At 38.6% G+C, this 20414-nt stretch overlaps 1 protein-coding gene across 5 annotated transcripts in view; it reads right to left on the reverse strand.

Annotated features, from left to right (window-relative positions):
• The window catches only part of LOC120533188 (SPHK1 interactor, AKAP domain containing), a 483572-nt gene that overhangs the window by 187829 nt on the left and 275329 nt on the right, over window positions 1-20414 (reverse strand). For 4 of the 5 annotated variants that reach the window (XM_039759957.1, XM_039759966.1, XM_039759940.1 and 1 more), the window contains one exon: window positions 2970-3084. In XM_039759957.1, coding sequence (XP_039615891.1) covers window positions 2970-3065 — 96 coding nt within the window. In that variant the 5' untranslated portion in view covers window positions 3066-3084. Of the gene's footprint in view, window positions 1-2969; window positions 3085-12670; window positions 12809-20414 lie in introns of those variants that run through there. The other variant, XM_039759948.1, reaches the window with a different exon arrangement.

Genomic DNA, 20414 nt, shown 5'->3' on the forward strand with positions numbered 1-20414 from the left:
GGGCTTAAAAAGAGACAGATTAACAAATTGAATTGTGCTCCAATTGGATATTAAACGTGGGCCTGGGAGGGAGCACTGTGCAAACTGGCATTAAATAAATTGCCCTCATAAAAATAATTAGCTCTTATTCACTGCTTATCTGTCTTACAGCCATTCAGTTACCTATCAATTTACCCACCACACCTCTTTGACTTTATTGCAACTCTGAATGCAAAATGTGGAAATGTGGGCACAGGAAATGTATGGATGAATACTTCTTTAGAATGGTGACCGTTTTATTGAAGCAATAAAACAGAGACTTCCGGAACAGCTCCAAACCACATTATCCTACACATGATTGAGCTTTTAATTTTTTTTTACAGATCCCGGGTGTGGGTGTTGACATTTTTCTTTTCTCTTCATAAGTTATATTAATGTTCTTTATTGCAGTGAATTTGTTTTAACTTGTCAATCAAAAACATGACAGATGTGAACATTAAAAATGAGTCACACAACATGTAGGTATGAAAAGTGTCTTACAGCAATCTTTTTATTTTATCCTTGCTGCCAAAAGTAAAATTGTAGAAACCAGCATCTGACAGAAGGCCAGTCCATTATAAGATATACATCAAGTCACCAGGTCAAAGCAGTGCCTTCAAAGAAATCAGGAAATAGTAGGGAGAATGTGCCCACTCCACACAGAGGGCATTTCTGATAAAATGACCCAATGTACTACTTTCATCACCTCAAACATTTTATATAAGTATAATTAAAGTTTAAATCTGGCATGGAATTGGCTTGATGAGTTTTAGGCTCACAAGTAGCTGAAATAACACATTGGAGAAAAATTATCAGTCTAATCAATGTCTACTTCTTCAGGATTTTCTCTTCCGTAGCAAGCAGTAATTTAATTTCACTTTTATGTTTTGCTTGTGCCAGCACAGAACACGTACACATAAAACTCTGATGGTACCCCCATCTGAGGTACTGGAAAGTAGTAGGAAGAGAGGGAGTGAGAAGAAACCTGCAAACACAGTGTTGGGAATAATGATTGTGTCATAGTGTCCTGTTATGCTTTTGTATTACCTCATTATATATCTTCATTCAATAAAAGGGGAACCTTGGTTGGATCCTTCAAATGTTTCACTTTTCACTTTTTTTTGAATATTGCATCTTATTTTCATGGCTTTTTTGTGAAAGTTGTTAAGCCTTTTACTGCTAATGAGTTGTTAGCACTCAGTTTAAATGGGAACTACATAATCTTTCAAAGAAAACAGTCTCTTCCTCATTTGATGTTTCATTGTCAAGAAGGTCAGGTTATCACAAGAAGACTATCTCTGTCAGACTTTGGTTTTAGGATTGTGACAGGGTTGTGGGGTGCTCCAAAACATTCTGGCTCATTATAACCCATTTTGTATATGTAAATCATCACTCAGCTCTGAGTCTTTTCACAGTGGGGGTCACTTTATTAGACTGTAAAATTGCAATATTGATTTTTTTTTGCAATTTAGCCCCCTTTTTCTTTATTGGGATTTTATGTGAAATGCCATGTTTGATTTATCTAGTAACATTAATTACTTTCCAAAGCTTTCTTTTGTTTCTATCCTGTCATATATTTATTTCACTGAAAACCAGTTACACTTAAACTGTGAAATTTCAAATCCGTCTAATGACTGTCATGAAGAATGACATATCCAAATGATGTTGACAGGGTAAATGATAAATGTTTGCTGAAACTTGTTTAGACCATCCATCATTCACTTAATCTCTAGTTCTTCTCCAACACACTATTCTGTCTATGAATGGAATACTATAAGAAAGACTGTTTATTGAACAGTGAAACAGAGATGATGTTATCGCATTGTATACAGTATATATTACATTGGCTTTAGGGGCATGGATTCTTTTGTTGTACTATTTATTAAATTTAATAACTAATTATAATTTATTAAATTATTTAAAGAGAGCATTAACGTACTTTTTGGTGAAATATAGAAATGTCATCTGCTGCTACATTTCTGACATTCACAACTATATTGTTCCCATTCATACATTCATCAATCCATCCATCCCTCCATCCATCCATTTTAACCTACTTTGCCCAAAACTGAATCAAAAATATCTAGGATGTTTATCAGTTATTAGTAATAGCTAACCATCTGTCATTGCATTGGTAAACCTGCATGGACATGGCATCGTTATTAGCAATATTTATATTATATACTGCTACTACTAGCAGTAACGTATTAGAAAAATACATACTATAAAAATAATATTGTCACAATTCTAATAGCTTAAAGGGTACCCAAAGGACTGAACTGAAAACAGAAAACAAGGATATCTGAAAGATTCTGGGCAACTCCAGATGTCTTTCATGATAACCTGGAAATATACCAGAAAATCTTGTCTTCTTTCAACATATGTTTGTGTTTTGGCAGCATCGCATTGGAGTGGTTAGCACTGATGCTTTATGGATCATGTATCCCAGGCCTGAATCCCATACTCAGTCATTATTATTCCCTTTATACTCTGGATTTCACCCAGATTTCCAAAGATGGGCAGATTAGGTTAATAGGCAACTTTAAAAAGGCTCTGTGTGGAAGTGATATTGTGCTCAGGTTCATTTCCTGCCTTGTTCCTAATACTGCCAAGGCTCAAGCTCCCCTGCATCACTGAATTCAATTAATTAGTAGGAGAAGAAAGAATGAATATTTGTCTTTTTATTTATATGGAATCTTATAATAACCTGTAATGCAATATGATATTAAGCAGGAACACTTAATCGATATATATTTAATAAAACATCAGCAATTTGAGAACAAATTCAGAAATGCTAAACTACAATGACAAATGTCAAGAAAGAAAGTGAATGTGACTTGCCTGCATGGCTGGATAAAAAGTATATTGAGGGGCAAGGATTTGCATAATACGCACACCCATAAACATACCTCAGTTAAAAAACAACTTTGGAAACCACCTATAACCTTTACCTTTTTACAGGCAGACACAGAATTCTGCAAAGTCCGGTCTGAGTCTTCTTCTCTTGACCTGCTGAATTCATCCAGCTTGTCAGATGTTTCAAACATTGGGACAGTTCCAAAGTTGCTAAAGAAAGGGGAAAAAAATGACCAAGAGTCACATTAACACAACTATTCCAAATTGATTATGTTTAGAATGTGTAAAATATATCTTAAAAATGTACAAAATTTAGCAGAAGAAAATTCTGCATTTCAACAATTAGTATTCTCAAAATGATCCACCACTTGTGAACTTTTCTTCATCTGGGTTACAGATATTTAATTTACAGAACTGAAAAGGAAAACAGGAAAGGAAAAGCTGAATGGACTGCACTGAAAGGGTAACACCATCTCACTCAGCAAGAGAGCACATGAACAACACAAAGCTTTATTTTATTTTTTAGAATCCATCCCGAGATGCTTTACAAGGACAGACCAATGGATAGGCATCCTTTGTTTGGTTTCTGCCTTGTACTCAATACCATTATAGTCTCTTCGTTCACCCTGTGTCCACTAAGCCACACTGTTGCTTACATTGTTTCTGAGGAATCCAGTGACAGAATAAGGGCTGTTAATTTGTAAACATAACCAGAGGGTTTTAATTGTGCAATTTCCACAGACTGCAATGAGCAGTAAACCATACAATAAATCAGATGGCCAACTCTTAAAGCCACTATTAACACAAATAAAATGTGTCAGATTTAAACGTGTACTTCCAGATCAATGATATACAAAGGTTGTCCAGACAGCTTTGAAATTCAATTTTTTTTATTTCAATGAATTTATTATTATAGATTTGCTATTATAGATTATAGATAGCTACATATAAATTCTTTATTTCTTTTTTTCTACATAATCTCCATCAACATCAACCACCTTGCATCAGCAAAAAACAAGAACATGCATCCCCCCCTCTTGTATCACTCTGGATCCTGCAGTAAAAGCCACTTGCTCTCTTTTTCAATACATCAGTCCAAAACCTTTTACCATAGATGTCATCTTTGAAGGGTGAAAAAATGCAGGATTCTGAGAGAACAAAACCTGGCCAATAGGGTAAGGCTGGGGAAGAACAGTCTACCTGAGACTTGTAATTTCTTCACATCTGTTCAGATTTGATTGTCATTGTGAATTTTTGTTTTGAAAGAATATTTCAGCAACATTAATCTTAAACTCCCCTTAAACGCTTGTGCACTTCTATGGCTTTTTAGAGGTTGAGTGTAAATATTTGAGTTAACAGTTTGACACTGGGTCTATCAGAATCCTCTAATCTGCACTCAAGATGCCATTACATTGATCTAAAAATGTAGCCAAGACATTACTTGTGCTTCTAGGGGCTATTACTGCTTGAAATGACTGATTTGTGATTTATTACCTCCATTAACTTGTCCTTAATTAGTCATTAGTAGTGGCATTCCTATGGTTGAGTTTTGGGTCCAAAAATGGCCAAAAAGAAAAAACTTAAGAAACATGAAGATTATTCCATGTGACAGACTGCCTAGAAACTTAACATTTCATACTTCAGTTTCTGTTAACAGTCTTGAGGGAAGAGAGCAAACTGGAACTAATCGGGATAGAAAAATAAAAGGACGGTCGAGATGCACAACTGCATAAGAGGATAAAGACACCAGAGTCTGTACTTTGAGAAACCAACACCTTACAGGTCCTCAGTCGTCTTCCGCCTTAAATACATGCCAAATTCCAGTGTCAGAACTGAACTTTAAGAATGCCAGTACCTTGCAACCCAAGTGAATTGAATAAGTAATTTCTGCTGTCCTAATACAATTGCAAAGGTTTCTCTAATAATGAATTAACGTTTAAAATGACTAACAGGAGCAGCTGAAAGAAGAAGAATTAATGATAAGCCAAGGGAGTTGACTGTTGGGACACTAAATGCCTGCTGAAAATGGGGCTTTGGAACTATATACAAACAACAAATTAAAAATCTCCTTGCAAAGTTGTTGGTCTCATCCATATAAATCAGACCGTTCATTTCTCATTCTGCTCATTCAGCAATCAAGTGACTATGAAAGTGCCTGGCATTTGTTCAGTTTTAGACAAAAATAAAAGATGTGTAACCATCAACCCAAACACATACATACACACAACTCACTCAAAACAGAAACTCCAGGGAAAAAAATTTGAAGCAACAGACTAAAGGAATTTTTTGAAATACTTTTGATTTGTTTCAGCAGCTGTTGTCTCATTTGATGTTCCAGGTATCCCTGAAGTATCAAAAATGGCCATCAAACCCCAGTGGAATGAAAAAATGTATTTGCAAGTGGGTCAGGTTAGATGAAGCCTGCAGAAGTGTTTAATGCGTCATGACAAGCAACAGATGTGCTGTAGGCTTTAAAAGAGGGAGATCATCAAAACAAGAGCAAAATGCACATGCTTTCTGCACAGACGTTATTCACTGAACACAACAGCTGATCTTTCCTCTCATTTCCGTGATGTTATTTGAGAATCTGTTGCTTGGCAGTAATAACGTCATGCCTACCCTGACTAAGGTTACCAATTTCAACTCTCATGAAAAAAAAAAGCATGGAAAAGTGAAAACATGAGGCACTTGGCAAACGCATCCATGTCAAGGTCAATTTTATTTTAGTCTTCAATGGTTTCCAGGTCCAAATTGTGGGGGGTGGGGATGGGGGAATAGTTATTTTATGGCACTGATACCAGGCACATGAACACTTAGCTACAGGTGGTGGCATTTTATTTTCATAATGGATGAACATCAAAATCAATCATAAAAATAACTGTAAATTGTTTTCTATTGTGATTATTACCTATATGCAACAGCCAGTCAAGATAAATTCTGTTTTTGTTTTCTTACATATACAGTTTATCAAATGTAATAGATCTTGCATTCAGCTGAATATATTTTGCACTTCATTTGTACTTTCTATGTGAGTGTGTGTGCCTTTTGTTGATATTGTATTACTGTCACTATTCTGAGGAGACATGCAAAGTAAAAAGTTCATCATAATTTGTATACCAATAAGATGGCAGGCAGTGTGGTGTAGTGGTTAAGGCAGACCTAGGTCTTCATACCCTAAAGTTGTGGGTTTAAATCCTGCTACTGACATTGTGTTACCACGAGCAAGTCACTTCACCTCCTTCTGCTCCAATTGGAAAAACAAAAGAAATCCAACCAATCCAATCCATCTGAAATGATGTAAGTCACTTTGGATAAAGACATCAGTCAAATTATAGTAATAATAAACCTGGGCTAAAATGAAAAAAAATGTTAAAATTTGAAAATGTGGTTCATCACAGTGATAAAAATGTAGTAGCATTTTAGCTACAAACATTTCCAAAATAATTCTGCCCTGAAAGAAATATAATAATGTCCTATATAAATGATCAAGACTTCATTTGCTGCACACTTGTGAAGATTCAAAATTTCATTTGTGTTGTCATTAGCATCACAGTAGGATCATCATAGAACATTTACATAATTACTATGATGTATTGTTAGCAATTCTGTTTTGCTTTCTCTATATTTTATTGATGAGGATTAAGTGATTAATGGGTGGAACAATGGTTAAAACTGCTGATTTGCATTTCAAAGTACCCAAGATCTACTCCTGGCCTGGTCAGAGCCTTTGTGTAGTTTGCACTTTCATTCCCCTTTTCATCTGGGTATTCTCTGTTCTTTCAGTTTCCTATCTCATCCCAAAGATGAGAAGTTAGATTAAATGAATAGACCCGGTAGGCATGGACACATGTGAGTCTAAGTGTGTCTCCTGATGGACTGGACTTCTGTCCAACATTAGTTCCTGAATTGCACCTGATGCTGATGGAATCGGATCTGGCTTCATATAATGATGAATTAATAAAATAACCAACTGTTCAACCATTTCTGAATATCCTTTTCAATTACAGAGTTGTGGGGACACAGCACCAGTCTTGGTGGCATAAACAAGGCTGGACAGTACGCACACCTATGCATGCACACCCCTGGCACGGAATCAAACATAGGCTCCCTGGAGATGTAAGGCTGTAATCATCCCTTGTAACACAATGATATCCAGTTTGAATTATGGATGAATGTATTTCTAATAATCAAATAACATTATTATTTAATTCTAATCAGACTCGTCTATTCAGGTAGTCAACTTCAAGCGCTGAGAACAAATGCCCGCGCCGGTGTGTTTCCCTATTTACCTGACAAGGTAAGAAGGTGGTATCGTGGCAGCAGAGCCGGAGCTAAGCTAAAGGTGAAGCAGCTTGCGAGAAAGTGGCATTACAAACCTTCGGTGCCTTCTGTGATCCTGGGAAATGTGAACTCACTACCAAATAAGATCGACGAGCTGGCTGTGCTGGTGAAAAATGTCAGGACCTACAGAGAATGCAGTTTGCTGTGATTTTGTGAAACATGGCTAACTACAATCCCAGATGTTAACGTGGAGCTACCCAGGTTTAATACAGTTAGAGTGGACAGAGACGCAAATCCCTGTGGGAAGCGGAAAGGAGGAAGACTCGCTCTCTATGTGAATACAAGGTGGTGCAACTCTGGATATGTAAACGTCAAAATCTCCACTTGCTGCAGGGACATCGAACTGTTGGCCGTAAGTTTGCGTCCCTATTACTTGCCCAGATAGTTTGGACACGCCATTGTTGTTATTGTTTACATCCCTCCTCGGGGGGACATGGAGATAGCGGGTGACATCATCCAATCCGCTGTTGCTAAATTACAAACACAGTACCCTGAGGCACTTGTGCTAATCGCTGGAAATTTTAACCATGTGACGCTAGACAAAACATTACCTGCCTTCTCCCAGTATGTGGATTGTAACACCCGGGGAAATAGGACTATTTACCTACTGTATGCAAACTTTAAAGACGCATACAGCACCACCCCGCTGCCTGGGCTTGGATAAGCAGATCATAACCTGGTTCTGCTTCAGCCTCACTACAAACCAAGAGAGAGGGAGCTACCTACAACCGCATGCTCATTCAGGAAGTGGTCCACTGAGGCAGAGCAGGCTCTGAGAGACTGCTTTGGAACTACGGACTGGGATATCCTGCAGGGATCATATAGTGAGAACACTGAGGAGGTTGTTGACTGCACTACTGACTACATCAACTTCTGTATGGACATTGTAGTTCCAGTAAGAACAATACGCTGCTATGCTAACAACAAGCCATGGATTACAAGTGTCATCAAGGGCTTTTTGAACCAGAAGAAAAGGGCTTTTAAAGGTGTTGATCAGCATGAGCTCAAGCGCTTGCAGCAGGAACTCTGAGTCCAGCTCAGGGTGGCGAAGGAGCAGTACAGGAGAAAGCTGGAGCAGAAGTTGCAGAATAACAGCATGAAGGAAGTATGGGATGGGATGAAGATCATCACTGGCTGCAACTCGAAGCGGGGTGCCACCATCGAGAGAGACGTGGACAAAGCAAACCAGATGAACAACTTCTTTAACAGGTTTGACCACCCTAATCCACTCTCACCTCGGAGTACTGCACCCTCCACCCATCTTTGTGCTGATACCAGCATAGGAGAGAGTTTCCCCTCACCCACAATTACAGCAGCTCAGTTAAGCAGAGAGCAAGGGAGACTGCGTGCCAGCAAAGCAGTGGGTCCAGATGGAGTATCACCATGACTGCTGAAGGCCTGGAGCTGGGGAGTCCTCTACAGCGCATCTCCAAGCTGAGCCTGGAAGAGTGGTGAGTCCCGAGGCTTTGGCAAACATCTTGCATCACCCCAGTCCCAAAGGTATCACATCCTAGTGAGCTGAATGATTTCTGGCCTGTCGCTCTGACGCTGTATGTGATGAAGACCATGGAGTGGCTGCTGCTTTACCACCTGATGCCACAGGTCCGCCACGCCCTCGACCCTCTGCAGTTCGCATACCAGGAGAAGGTAGGAGCAGAGGATGCCATCATCTATATGTTACACCGATCCCTCTCCCACTTGGACAGAGGCAGTGGTGCTGTAAGTATTTTGTTTCTGGAATTCTGTTTCTAGCGCCTTCAACACCATCCAACCTCTGCTCCTTAGGGACAATCTGACAGAAATGGGAGTAGATTCATACCTGGTGGCATGGATCGTGAACTATCTTACAGACAGACCTCAGTATGTGCGTCTCGGGAACTGCAGGTCTGACATTGTGGTCAGCAACACAGGAGCGCCGCAGGGGACTGTACTTTCTCTGGTCCTGTACAGCCTATATACATCGGACTTCCAATACAACTCGGAGTCCTGCCACGTGCAAAAATATCGCTGATGACACTGCTATCGTGGGCTGCATCAGGAGTGGGCAGGAGGAGGAGTATAGGAACCCAATCAATAACTTTGTTAAATGGTGCGACTCAAACCACTTACACCTGAACACCAGCAAAACCAAGGAGCTGGTGGTGGATTTTAGGAGACCCAGGCCCCTCCTGGACCCCGTGATTATCAGAGGTGACTGTGTGCAGAGGGTGCAGACCTATAAATACCCGGGAGTGCAGCTGGATGATAAATTGGACTGGACTGCCAATACTGATGCTCTGTGCACTTGAAGACAGAGCCGACTATACTTCCTTAGAAGACAGGCGTCCTTCAACATCTGCATTAAGATGCTGCAGATGTTCTATCAGATGGTTGTGGCAAGCGCCCTCTTCTACGTGGTGATGTGCTGGGGAGGCAGCATAAAGAAGAAGGATGCCACACACCTGGACAAACTGGTGAGGAAGGCGAGCTCTATTGTAGGCATGGAGCTGGACAGTTTGACATCCATGGCAGAGCAACAGGTGCTGAGCAGGCTCCTGTCAATCATGGAGGATCCACTGCATCCACTAAACAGTGTCATCTCCAGACAGAGGAGCAGCTTCAGTGACAGACTGCTGTCACTGCCCTGCTCCACTGACAGACTGAGGAGATCGTTCCTCCCCCACACTATTCAACTCTTCAATTCCACCCGGGGGGTGGGGTAAACGTTAACATTATACAAAGTTATTGTCTGTTTTACCTGCATTTTAATCACTCTTTAATTTAATATTGTTTTTTTATCAGTATGCTGCTGCTGGAGTATGTGAATTTCCCCTTGGGATTAATAAAGTATCTATCTATCTAAACAATTAATTCCATCCATCCATCCATCCATTATCCAACCCCCTATAACCTAATTACACGGTCACAGAGGTCTGCTGGAGCCAATCCCAGCCAACACAGGGCACAAGGTAGGAAACAAACCCCGGGCAGGGCGCCAGCCCACCGCAGAGCATGCACGCATGCACACACACACACACACACACATCAAGTACACACTAGGGATAATTTAGCACCTAACTTGCATGTCTTTGAACTGTGAGAGGAAACTGGAGCACCCAGAGGAAACCCGACCAGACACGGGGAGAACATGCAAACTCCACGCAGGGAGGACCCGGAAAGCGAACCCAGGTCTCCTTACTACAAGGCAGCAGTGCCACCGTGTTGCCCTTAATCAATTAATTCATTCATTCAATTTTATGTATTACCTACAACACCATTATACGGTAAAGTACATTATCAGTTAAACAATTGGACAAAGAACTCATTCAAAGCACATCTTTCCAAAAATTTTTTCTTATAAACCATCAAGAGCTGCCTTCTTCATCTGCCTCCTATGGTGTACCATTGACATCTTTTCAACACAGGATTTGAGTCATAATGAACCGTTAATGTCAACATGTATTTGTAAAACAGTTTTTGAAAGTGCCCCACTTAACAATATTACGTAAATGATACAGTGGTTCACAGATTAACTGCTGAAAAAGCATTTTTTGATATTCCACACAGAGCAAGGTGTAAATGAAAGCAAAACACTGATCCACATAACGGATCGTGAACATTTATTGGCAGTTCTTGAGATACAAGGTGCTTTATAAAATAAAGTCTGATAAATCAGTTAATAAATTTTTCAAGAGCTTACACAGAATGCTCTCTGTGACAAGTTCTCGATTAAATAAACATTGATTGATTGAAGGATAAGCAGTGCATTCTACTTCAAATAAAATGGTATGTTACAAATAATCCAGAGGTTTATTCATTTTCAAACCTTAATCCAGTTCAGGGTCATAAAGTGTTACAAATGAGGACACTGTTTTTTTCTTGTAATCAAATATTTATTGAGTGTTCACTTGATTTTTTTTTTAACTGAAATTACATCTGTCCTTCCACTCACCTGCCCATTTATATATTTCAGAAAGCAACTGCCTGTCCCAACAGAATTGAGGGCCAACCAAATCTGGACAGAGTGTCTGTCCACCTAGGGCCCATTTAAACACAAACACTCATACACACACACAGAATCTCATTCCAGCAGAGTTAAAAACATTTCTAAAACAAATATATTTATTCTCCAATTTCCTAATGGTATAATATATATAATCACAATCAGCAAACAGGTATTCATTGCTGGCATTCAATGTTCTAAAATAAGTAGCTAGTTTGTAAAACTATGAAGAGAATATATATTTTTAATACAACTGCAATATTTAAATATTCATATTGCTTGAACAGTTGCTTTCAAAATCTTTTCTTCAAATTTTATTTTAGGAATGGCTGAATAATCAAAATAATGCATATCAACCCAAGCCTACAGAAGGAACATTTGTGATGCTGAAAAATGCTCTGTGGCATTTGTTTGCTCATAGACAAGTATATTAACTGTATAGAAAGTATAGAAACTCAGATTTTGAATTTCTGTAAACCATTAAAATAGTTTGAGGGCAAGATATGCTAGCTACTCACATATTTATATACTGTACATGCATTTACATGTTCAAAAGAGAAGTAATCAAGGCATGGAGTTATTAATCTATATTGTACATAGTGAAACATTACTTTCATATTTGTATACACACACACACACATACATATACATACATACATACATATATATATATATATATATATATATACACACATATATATATATACATACATATATATATGTATATATATATATATATATATATATATCCACACACACTACAGATACACTCAAAATGCATATTTATGTATCTGTACATACAAATTATATAACTACTATATAACTACTATGGTATTTATTTTACATAACAGCATAATATTATGCCATTTATAAATATATATTTTGTGGACACATATAATATATATGTTTTAAATGATTCATGATTTCTAATTCACAAGATAAAATAATATACAGGTAAATTCCACAGGTGTTCAATTAGAATTTTTTTTCTATTAGCTATCCTAAAAAACAATTCAGGTTTACAGATTCCTGACATGTACCTGGTTAGTTACATTAAAATTAGTATGTATGTATGTATAAATATATACATGTATGTATATGCATACATGTATATATTCAGATTTTCACACAGAATCTATCTATCTATCCACATACATAAAATTGAATTTATAATCTTACATTACTTTTCATTTTAAATTATACTGTACTTGTACTATACAGTACATTATCTTCATTTTAAATTATACTGTACTTGTACTATACAGTACATTAGCTGCTATTATAAACTAGTATGTACTATCTTTTAAATACAAATAAACAGTCAAAAACAAAATTATAGCAAAGTGCTTGCTTGCCTATACAACAATCAAAGTGCTCACCTGCCTATATAACAATCCACAAATGCACTTGACAATGCAATGCTTGCATGCTTTTATAAATGAGAAGTGATTGAAGAAATTCCCAGTTACATACCTTGGCACTGCGAGAAGGTGTTTCTTGCTAGCCATTCTGTAAGCCCTCTCAAAACAATTGAAATGATTTACTTGATGTTCTTAACAACTGAAAACTGAAAATAACAGCAGCGCACATCCATTCACAAAGCAATACTACTGTCTCAGTCTGCTTCTTGCTCTGTTCCGATGAGGAATAACATGACTTGAGCCACTGTGACTCATGAAGGGTTTATACTTAGCTGCACACTGCCAACAGCAATGACATTTTGTTTCAGTGCTTACCAGAACACTGATAGTGAGAGGCAGCCTACCCTTATCCCAGAAAGAAAACATGCACCTTTTTCACTCCAAAACATGGATTAACTGCTTTAACACTAAATTGTGAGCTGTGCCTTTTTAAAAAGCATTTCAATTTTTTTCTTTTGTCTATTGTAACTATAATATGTCTCCACCATACATCATGTTCCACTTGTAAATATTGTATACAATTCTATTGATCAGAAACAGAAACAGCATGCTGAATTATCAGAATAAAATTGTAAAGCAACAGAAAAATGTAGTCTCTCCAGGAGACTTGTTTAACAATAAGTACAATAAAGTCTATTAATAGGGGCACTGGCGTAAACAAGGCAGCGCATCTCTGGAAAACCACACCATAGATGTGGAAATGAACAATTTGCAGAATAAAAGTCTTCTATGAGCCAATCAGTAGAGCAGCGGCCTTTCTTGCAATGGCACAGTTCCAACATGGGGCACCTTGCCAGCTACTCTTCTCCATTTCCGTCTGTGCAATGCCATTCCTGCTGTGGAGCAGACCAAGACACTACTGGAGTGGTGATCAGTCCCCCAGAGTAGCTGCCTACTCTCTCTCTCTCCTTCTAGGTAGCTGTATTAAACAATTCTAAAAACTATATAATTAAAACTTACAACTAAGAGATTCATCACAGGAAAAAAAGACATTTGCCTGATTCTTAAAGAACTAGTGTTTAATTGTCAGTTAGACATTGATGTCCTGGTGATGAACACTTCAGTCTTATCTGAGAGGGCACAAAACACATCTACATTTTGTATTTGTTGTTGTTAGTGCCACTGAGTCAATTCCACTCAAAGCAACCCATGTTCAACAGAATGAAACACTGCCTTATCCTCCACTATCCTCACAATTTCTGACAGGATTGACCTCATTGTTGCAACCACTGTATCAATCCACCTTCTAGGGGGTCTTCCTCTCTTTTGGTTTTATTCCACTGTACCAAGCATGATGTCCTTTTCTAGGGAGTGATCCCTTTTAACAACACGTCCAAAGTACGTGAGACGGAGTTTCGCCATTTTTGCCTCTAAGCAGCATTCCAGTTGTACATACTCTAAAACAGACCTGTTTGTTCTCCTGGTGGTCCATGGTGCATTCAATATTCTTCACTACCACCATAACTCGAAAGTATCATTCTTCGACGGTCTTCCTTATTCATTGTCCAGCTTTTGCAACCATATTAAGCAATTGAAAACACCATGGTTTGGGTCAGACACACCTTAGTCTTCAAGGAGGCATCTTTGTTTTTAAACACTTTGGAGAGGTCTTTTACTGCTGATTTTCACAATGCAATACGCCAGCTGATATCTTGACTGCTGCTTCTATGGGCAATAACTGTCGATCCAAGTACGGTGAAGTCCTTGACAACCTCAGTCTTCTCTCTGTCTATCATGATATTACTTAATGGGGCAGTTGTGAAGGCTGTAGTTTTTATCTTCATCAATAAGTGCTTCAAGTCCTCTTCACTTTCTGTAAGCAGGGTTTTATCATGTGCATATCGCAAGTTGTTAATCAGTCTTGATGCAATGTTATTCTTCATACATCTTCTTCTCAGAATATGTGTTCAGCATATATATTTAACAAGTACGGTGAAAAGATACAAACTTGACGCAAACCTCTTCTGATTTTGAACCACTCAATATTTCCCTATCGCATTCAAAAAACTGCCTGTTGGTCTACATAAAGGTTCCAGATTCTTCTCAATATTGTCCAAATTTTGTTATGACCTACACAGTCAAGTGCCTAGCCAATAAAACATAGGAAAACTTCTTTCCAGCATTCTCTGCTTTCTGACAAGATCCATCTGACATCATCAATGATATCCCTCATTCCACATTCTCTACTGACCGGCCTGGACTTCCTGCAGCTCCCTGTTGATGAATTGCTGCAACTGTTTTTGAATGATCTTCAGCAAGATTTGACTTGCTTGTGATATTAGCGATATTGTTCAATAATTATCACATTCTATTGGATCACCTTTACTGTATTTAGAATGGTCACAAATATGGATCTCTTCTAGTCTGTTTGGAGTTTGGAGAAGTAACTGGTCTTGTGTGTTCTTTGACCTCCAACACAATTTGGTGAATGAAGATGGCTGAATTTTCACTGCCACCCCTGGGAACCTTTTCTTGCCCTGCCTGGTGACCCCCTCATTCTATGGAGGGCTCGGAAACAGTTTTGAAAAGTATTTGGAGGCGATGGACTTCAGAGGGATCTCAGACGCTCACAAATACACTGTGCTGCTCTGTTGTTTGGGCGTAGAACATTGAGAATGCAAGATAAATTCCAATTCACTGCCTGGAATTAGAATTGGAACTACAGTAGAATTCTATGCAGCTGAATGGAAATGGTTTTGGAATTGATAAATAGTCTATAGTACATTAAATATTATAAATCACATAAATCACTAACATATAAAAGAAATATGAGTAATGTATGTTTTATACATTATGCGTGCACATTTCACAAATCACTGTTATAAATACAAAATAAAATATGAAATCTGATTGTCTTATTTGCATCTATCATTCTGTACATTAATGCCCCTAACAACATTTTCTTAAATTAGATTAAAAATATGTTTACTAGAATTCCATGCAAGGTGAATGATCACATATGAGTAACAGTGAAAGCCAATTAGGGTCCATGTTGAAGATGTGAAATTTTGAGTTTGATTGGAAAGATTAAGATTGAGACTTTAACAAAGAAAGTCCTTTCACTCTCTTCCCTAAAAGTAGTAACTATGTTGAATTGCTTTTAACCACCAAAAAAAAGAGAACAAGACTTTTTCCATTGAAGCACACTGAAGTCCCATCCATATCTAGAGTTACCAGGAGGTATCAAATTACTCAAGCCTACCGTGCCACGCTGAGAAATTTGATCCTCTCCTGTACTTGAACAACCAGAACCAGTTTCCCTATTTAGATCAAATTGCATGTCAGTATCTAGCTATTCCTGCCTCATCTGCTCATCTGGAACATGATTTCAGTATTGCTGACAATATATTTAGGCCTGAGAAATGCAACCTTAGTGATGCCAAATTTCAGGAAATTATGATTATTCGATGCAATAAAAAGTGAATGCATGTGAATGAAATACATGAATAAACATGACTCATTTTTTGTGGAGTTAGGCATATATCATGTGGTAGCATTCATCATATTTAACTGGTAATCATATACTGGTATTAACAGTATATTCAGATATCTATGGCCACTGTCACTCTTCATTTATTGTCAATGTACAGTTACTTACATTTCATCAACTACTTTTCATACATTATTTGATATTTGTAAGGCACCACAAATAAAGTGCACATGTATGTCCCTACATGTAATCCCAAATAAATACTCAGAAATCAGCAGAATTTCACTGAATTGAATTTCACTTCCTGAAACTCCTGTTCAATTCCAATTCAGTTTCCTGTAGTTGTCTTTGAATTCCAATTACATTTCCTTGTTTGGACTGAAATTGTTGATTTCAATCCTGAACTGACCCCAAACCTGGTATAGAATGCCAACGCATCTTTTCTACAGTCAGCTCAAACACCACCTACACAGAAGCGGTTGCTGTTTTAGAGGCTCATTTTTTGGACTGGAGTGCACCGACTCATCTTTCACCAATGTGCACAGTTACTTGGTGAGTCAGTCCTGCGGTATGTCACAAACGTTCATGGTTTAGCTGGGCAGAGCAGATTCGGCAGCTTACAAGATGACATGATCCATGATGTATTGATTGTAAAGACTAATAACTCTCAGATTCACTACAGACTACTGCTGGGGGTGAACACTTTCACATTAAATTTCACAATTGACATTGCTATTCAAGCTGAAAATGCAGAACAGTCATTTGGCAGCATTATGGCCATTGAACACAGCAGGGTCTGCTGATCTTAATGCCGCTTTCCCAGTTGTGCACATGCAGCTGGTGAGATATAGTACCCATTGTGGTTTTGGCAACTGTGGTAGAAATACGCATATGTAAAGAGCTCCTGCCTGCCCAGCAAGAGGTCAGAGGTGAAGAAATGTCAAAAATGAATCATTTCTCCGGATGCTACCGATCTTTAACTGTATCAAAGTGAACAGTTCAACGTGCACAATCTTCATCTAGTTAGCATTCAACAGTAATCCAACTCAACTGCAAAAAGAATAATTTTAAAGTATATCATGTTTACTTGGAAGACATCTGCCTGCCTTTTCTAATTGACATCGGTGCTAAAGTTTCTTTATTGAACTGGGACACATATCAGACCTTTTTCTCACATCTTTTCATCAGTCCCCAACCACGGCACTACAAGGAAATGAGAACACAAAATGGCCTGCTGTTTTTAATGGCCTTGGCTCTCTTTTCTCCTTCGCACATCAGCCATTGATTAATTCCTCTGTTCCCCCTGTTTTCTAGCCACTCCGCAGGGTGCCTTTAGCACTTTGTGGGGATATGCTTGCAGAATTGCTGCAGATGTTGGAGGCTGGCATAACGGAACCCATGGATGCATCTCCATCTAGTCATTGCAAAAAAGTAATCTGGTGGCCTTCATGTCTGAGTGGACCTTTAAGCTGTGAACAAAGTTGTGGTGCCAGATGAACATCCACTGCTAACTACAGAGAACCTACTACAGTTTTAATGGTTCTACAGTGTTTTCCAAGCTTGATTTACATCAAGGCTACTTACAGGTACCTCTGCATCCTGACAACATGAATTTAACTACATTTGTGACCAATATAGGTGTTTTCCGTTATAGGCGGATGCCTTTTGGACTGTTTTCAATGTTTAGTTATTTTCAAAAAAATCATGTCACCATCTTACAAAACATCCTTGGTGTTGTAGTATACCTGGACAACATAGTAGTGAATGGCTCAAATACTGCAACTCATGATATATGCCACAATTTCGTGTTCGCTGCTCTGGACTGGAATGGCCTGACTGATAATGCAGAAAAGTGCCTTTTTGCTGCCTCAAAGGTAGACTTTTTTTGTTTTTGCCTGTCAGCATGTGGAATTTCACCGTTACATTCCTATATAGATGCTATACACAATATGTCTGAACCATCCACTGCATTTCAATTAGCTTAATTCCAGTGAATGACAGAATACCATCCTTTTTTGCACAATTACTCATCAATAACTGCACTACTACAACGACTGCTACAGAAAGGTCCCCTTCATGCCCACAAGCAGTTTGTTCACTTAAGAAACAGCTCACATTACCCCCAATGCTGGCACACTTCAATATCCGCAACCCAGCCTTTGTGACTTCTTCTTCTATTGATGCTGTGCTCTCACAAATGCAAGATGGACATGATCATGTTGCTTTTCTTCTCATGCTTTGACACCCACAAAGCAAAGGTATTCAGTTGGGGAGCGAGAAGCCTTAGCATATGTCTGGGCCTGTGAATGCTGGCATGTTTTTTGTATGGCAGACAATTCACACTCTGTACTGACCATCAGACCCTTACAACTACACTGACCACCAGTGGCACTGGCCACCATCCTTTGTATATTTTTTGCTCTCCAGTCTCCTCAAGGAAGAGAAAATGCAGTGGCTGGCAGGCTGGCATGCTGTCATGCTCAATGACTGTGCAAACAGTTGTAGAATTACACCAAGACTTGGAGGCAGATCTGGTACAGTTACTGCACTCTCCCCTTCAAAATATTGTTGCATTGCAACAGAAGAGAGCAATAAGGGGAGAAAGAGTCCCCTGTGAAATTCTGATCACATCAAATTGTGTAGTTTCGTTTCTTGAAATCTATGCGATGGATTATTTTCCACAATTACAACAGCAAGTTTTAAAGGGTGGTATATCAGAGGAAAGTTGACGTTTACTTCTGGTACCGAAAATCTTGAAACATGGCTACTGTACTGTAAACTTTGGGTTTTTTGATACTTCTGTACTACCGGTTGAACAGACGTCCAAAGAAGAAAACAAAGGGGGAAGGCATCTACTGAGAGACACTGTCTCCCCCAAGACACCCTATGGTGAGTTCCCTGCATGGGTGCCCCGGATTCCCACCGGGCTTAATGGGATCTTTAGTTCAGCAACACAGCCCTGCTGGGTACCGTGGGTGCCAACAGGAGATGCTGCAGGACGATCTGGGGATTGTTATTTTCTGTATAGCCGGAAGTACTTTGGGGCTTCCAACCCCGTGACTTGGGAGTACTTCCGGGCTGAAGAAAAATTCAATTCTCCATCTGACCAGGAAGTGCTAGCAAGTCACGTGGATGGAAAAACAGAAGCACTCCAAGTCAAGGACTACTGTATATAAAGGACTGTTGGAGACCCAGCAAGCGAGCCACAGTTGGGAGGTAGAGGACAGAGCTTGTTGGGAGGTGTGGAGGAGAGATTTGTGCGTTATTATTATTATTATTGATTATTATTATTATTGGTATTGTATTGCCTGTGTATGGTGGCAAAGGTGCTTCAGGTCACTACAAGAAAAATAAAAAGAATTAAAATCCTTCTTGGTGATTTTACCCTGTATTCAGTGTGTCTGTCTGTTACCTGTCTGTTAGGTAGGGGCAACAGCTACCCCTAGTACCGCTAATATACATAATGATAATAATCAACATAATGTATAAAGATATCTGTTTCTTTAGTACACTTTGCAGCACCATTTTAGCAGGACTGCTACCACTGTAGTGTAAAATTCTAACTTTATTAATAATAAAATTCCCATTAACATTGGAGTCCATTATTTGCAAGGCTAATGGGGAAAATAACCAATCTGGTAGTCTCAGTATACCTTGGTGTCATGGGGTGTATTCATATACATCAGCAGGCATTAGGGGTCCTCCTGAAAGGGCTAACCAGGGCTTTACAATGTACAGTTATCCTAAAAGTAATTATGGAAACAGCCTTAAAGGCCCTTTTGTCCAGCTTTACTGTGAGCATGGAGTTTATAGGTGGCAGTTGGACAAGGGTTCAATTAATTGAAAGTATAAAGGAAAAATGACCATAAATGAAAAGCATAAAAGCTCATGACAGTATATAGCAGACAAACTATCCCACAGAGCATTCAGGGACCACCCTTGTTCATTTAATTCTTGTTTAATATTGTATCCTCATTTTTGCATACCATCCCTGTAGTCATTCAGCTATTCATAAACAAATTTCATCTTCTGTTGTTAATTTGGGTTCTTTGATTATTATTTTGTTCCAGAAATGACTCTAGAAAACACCTGAAAGACCAAATACAGGTTAAATCCCATTATTGCGAATACTGAAGTACTGAAATTTTCAGATAGCAAATACTTTTTATAGGCCCAGACAAAAGTTTGTAGAACATCATGTTAAACAAATTCCATTTTAACAAAATGTAAATCTCAGTACAACAAAGTTTTTTTTCGGTCAAAAATGGCCACCAAAGTTAATAATGCGATGCAAAACATACTTAATGCTGCTCTAACACTTTCCTTGAAACCCTGCAACAGGCTGCCTCAAAGAAAGAGACAGCTT

The sequence above is a fragment of the Polypterus senegalus genome, chromosome 1, assembly GCF_016835505.1.
Source record: "Polypterus senegalus isolate Bchr_013 chromosome 1, ASM1683550v1, whole genome shotgun sequence".
Classification (NCBI taxonomy): Eukaryota; Metazoa; Chordata; class Cladistia; order Polypteriformes; family Polypteridae; genus Polypterus; species Polypterus senegalus.